The sequence below is a fragment of the Monoraphidium neglectum genome (assembly GCF_000611645.1).
Source record: "Monoraphidium neglectum strain SAG 48.87 unplaced genomic scaffold scaffold02473, whole genome shotgun sequence".
Taxonomy (NCBI): domain Eukaryota; kingdom Viridiplantae; phylum Chlorophyta; class Chlorophyceae; order Sphaeropleales; family Selenastraceae; genus Monoraphidium; species Monoraphidium neglectum.
In genome coordinates this window covers 6871-9227 of record NW_014011155.1, presented here as the reverse complement: position 1 = coordinate 9227, position 2357 = coordinate 6871, and the positions used below count along the sequence as shown (strand labels likewise).

The 2357-nt window shown below is 60.3% G+C and overlaps 1 protein-coding gene across 1 annotated transcript in view; it reads right to left on the bottom strand.

The window, feature by feature from the left end:
- Nucleotides 1-2016: 2016 nt before the first annotated feature.
- Nucleotides 2017-2357, bottom strand: part of MNEG_10821 (hypothetical protein) — a gene marked incomplete at both ends in the record, with an annotated part of 771 nt that continues 430 nt past the window's right edge. The window contains one exon of the mRNA XM_014040708.1: nucleotides 2017-2333. Coding sequence (XP_013896162.1) covers nucleotides 2017-2333 — 317 coding nt within the window. The remainder of the gene's footprint in view (nucleotides 2334-2357) is intronic.

Below are 2357 nucleotides of genomic sequence, written 5' to 3'. Positions count from 1 at the left end.
GGGAAAGTGTGGGGGTGGGAGGGCAGGGCACTAAGCAACAGAAACGATGTGGCCGTCATGCGTGTGTTGCACTGGCTGTGCCTTCACATTTTGCATGCGCTGCAGGTGCATGCGGCGCGCCTGGCCACACACAAATTCTTGCTGTCCATTGATGATGCAGATGCACATGCTGGGTTCATGGCATTCCCAGCTCGAGTTGTGTGACCAGCTGCTGCAGGAGGCAGGGGTGCAGTTGACACCTCGCAGCACGAGGGCACGGTCCGCTCACCAGAGACAGCTATCAGCATGGCAAAGGCCACTGCCTTCCTGGTGCAAATAGAATGCATCTTGTTGTGCGCTGCAACCCGCTGCCGAGCCTTGCGAGACGAAGTAGCAAGGTGCTTTGGGAGCACTTGAGAAGAGCCCGCCGGTGGGTCTGCAGGACTTGGATGAGTTAAGCGTCTGTTCTAGGGGACGATGTGTGAGCTCTGCTAAGCGAGAGACAGCTTTGTTTTGGCGACAAGGCGGACCGATGGGTATAGGCGCGGGGCAAAAACTTCCTTTGGACGGCTTGTTTACCGGCACGAAACTACAAGCTAAAGTAATTGTTGCAGGTATATAATCAAGACGACTCACATCTGCGGCTTGGGCCTGGAGGAAGAGCTGCAAGAGCTGCTTTTGTGTAAGCCCGTTGGATCGCCTCGCCGTCGGCCACCTGCACTGCTGATCAATCCACCAACGCACCGTCAGCCGGCCTTTGATTAGTGGGAGTTACAGATTTCAGCATGTGCAAACAGCCTTAGTCCAAACCTGACCATGTGGATGCAGATACCTGGCATCCTACTCAGAGCCGTCCTGTTGTTGCTGCCCCTACAACCACTGAGCTGTGCTAGCGCCCTCGCTTGTCTAACGATCCCTGGTGGAAACTATCTAGCGCCTGCCAGCTGTGGCCCGCCTGCACCCCATAGTCACAGCCAGCTTTTGAGCTGCCGGTGGCGCCGATTTGCGAGCACGCACCAGCATCCGCCCCATCCTGCCCCTGACATCTTCGCCACACGCGCATGTCTCCGGAGACATGCGCGTGTGGGGGATCCCCCTCACCACCGCCTGCTGCCCGCCGTCCGCCGCCCATTGCCCGCCAACAACATGCCTGACCCGTTACACCCACCGTCACAACTAGAATAACACAGCATTGTCACCTGGCCCCCTCGCGTGCAACCCTGTCGTGCACAATGGGCACCAGTGCGCAACGGGCGCCGGGCGTGGGCGTGGGCGGTGGCCAAGCAACCCAATGCAGTGCGACCGTGACTGATTACAACAACTCTTTCTGATGATGAGTGACATGGTGTTACACCAGCAAGCGTGTCATACCACACGCCAACAACTGAACATGCACAGCTCCCGCCTTTTGAGCAGCAACACCCACGCAAAACGTGTCGAGAGCCGCCCTGAAATTAGGGGCCCGTGAGCACGGCGAAAGGAGGGGAGGCATTGTACACTGAACAACGCACGAGGGGAGAAAGAAAGCATAAGAGATGGCGAGGATGCGCGCAGGTAGGCGCGAGCAGAAGCAAGGGAGCCAGTTCCAAATCATATGACTGCAAGGAGGCATCAAGATGCCCGGAATCTAATCAACAACAAGCCAACACAAGTATACAAGCGCCGCTTTTATGCAGAGTGGCCGTGTGCAAGCAGCACGACATCAGGATATGCAAGCTGTGTCTGTTGATGCAACATGTGGGATCCAGAGGCCGCCGTATTGCATGCCCCGCTGCACCCTGTTCTGGACATGCACGCACAAGGTGACCACGCGAATGCAAGACTGCCCGCCATGGTCGGCAGGAAAGCTCGATCAAGGGAAGGGTGGAGGTGGGTTTCATAAGACAGAGCGCCCCCCAGAGAGGAGAGGTCGAGCACGGCAGGAGGCCGAGATATCAGAGCAAGCCAAGGAGACCAGCCCCATATACAAGTGGGCCGCTCCCTCTATCACCAAGCGCCGCCGCCATGGCGCCGTCCCCTATGCATGCTGCCGCGCGTTCAGCTGCGGCGGCGGCCCCACAGGGGGTAGAGGCCGTACTGCATCCCGTAGTTGAAGTTGCGGGCCTGGGTGGCGGTCAGGCGGGGGTCGCCGACGCCGTAGGCATCGTAGGAGGTAAGCGTCTGGGGGGCGCTCACGGGGCCGGACTCGAGGCGAGCCCCATCGGGCGTCGACGCGAGGGGCGCCTGAGGGGCGTAGACGGGCAGGCCGGCCTGTGCAAACGGCGCCCACGCGCGGTTGAAGTCGCCGGGGTTGCCGCCGTACGGCAGCTGGCTCAGCGTGCGCATCACGCGCGCCTCGGTGGCCGCGCAGAGGGCTGCAGGCGGAGGTGGGGGTGGGG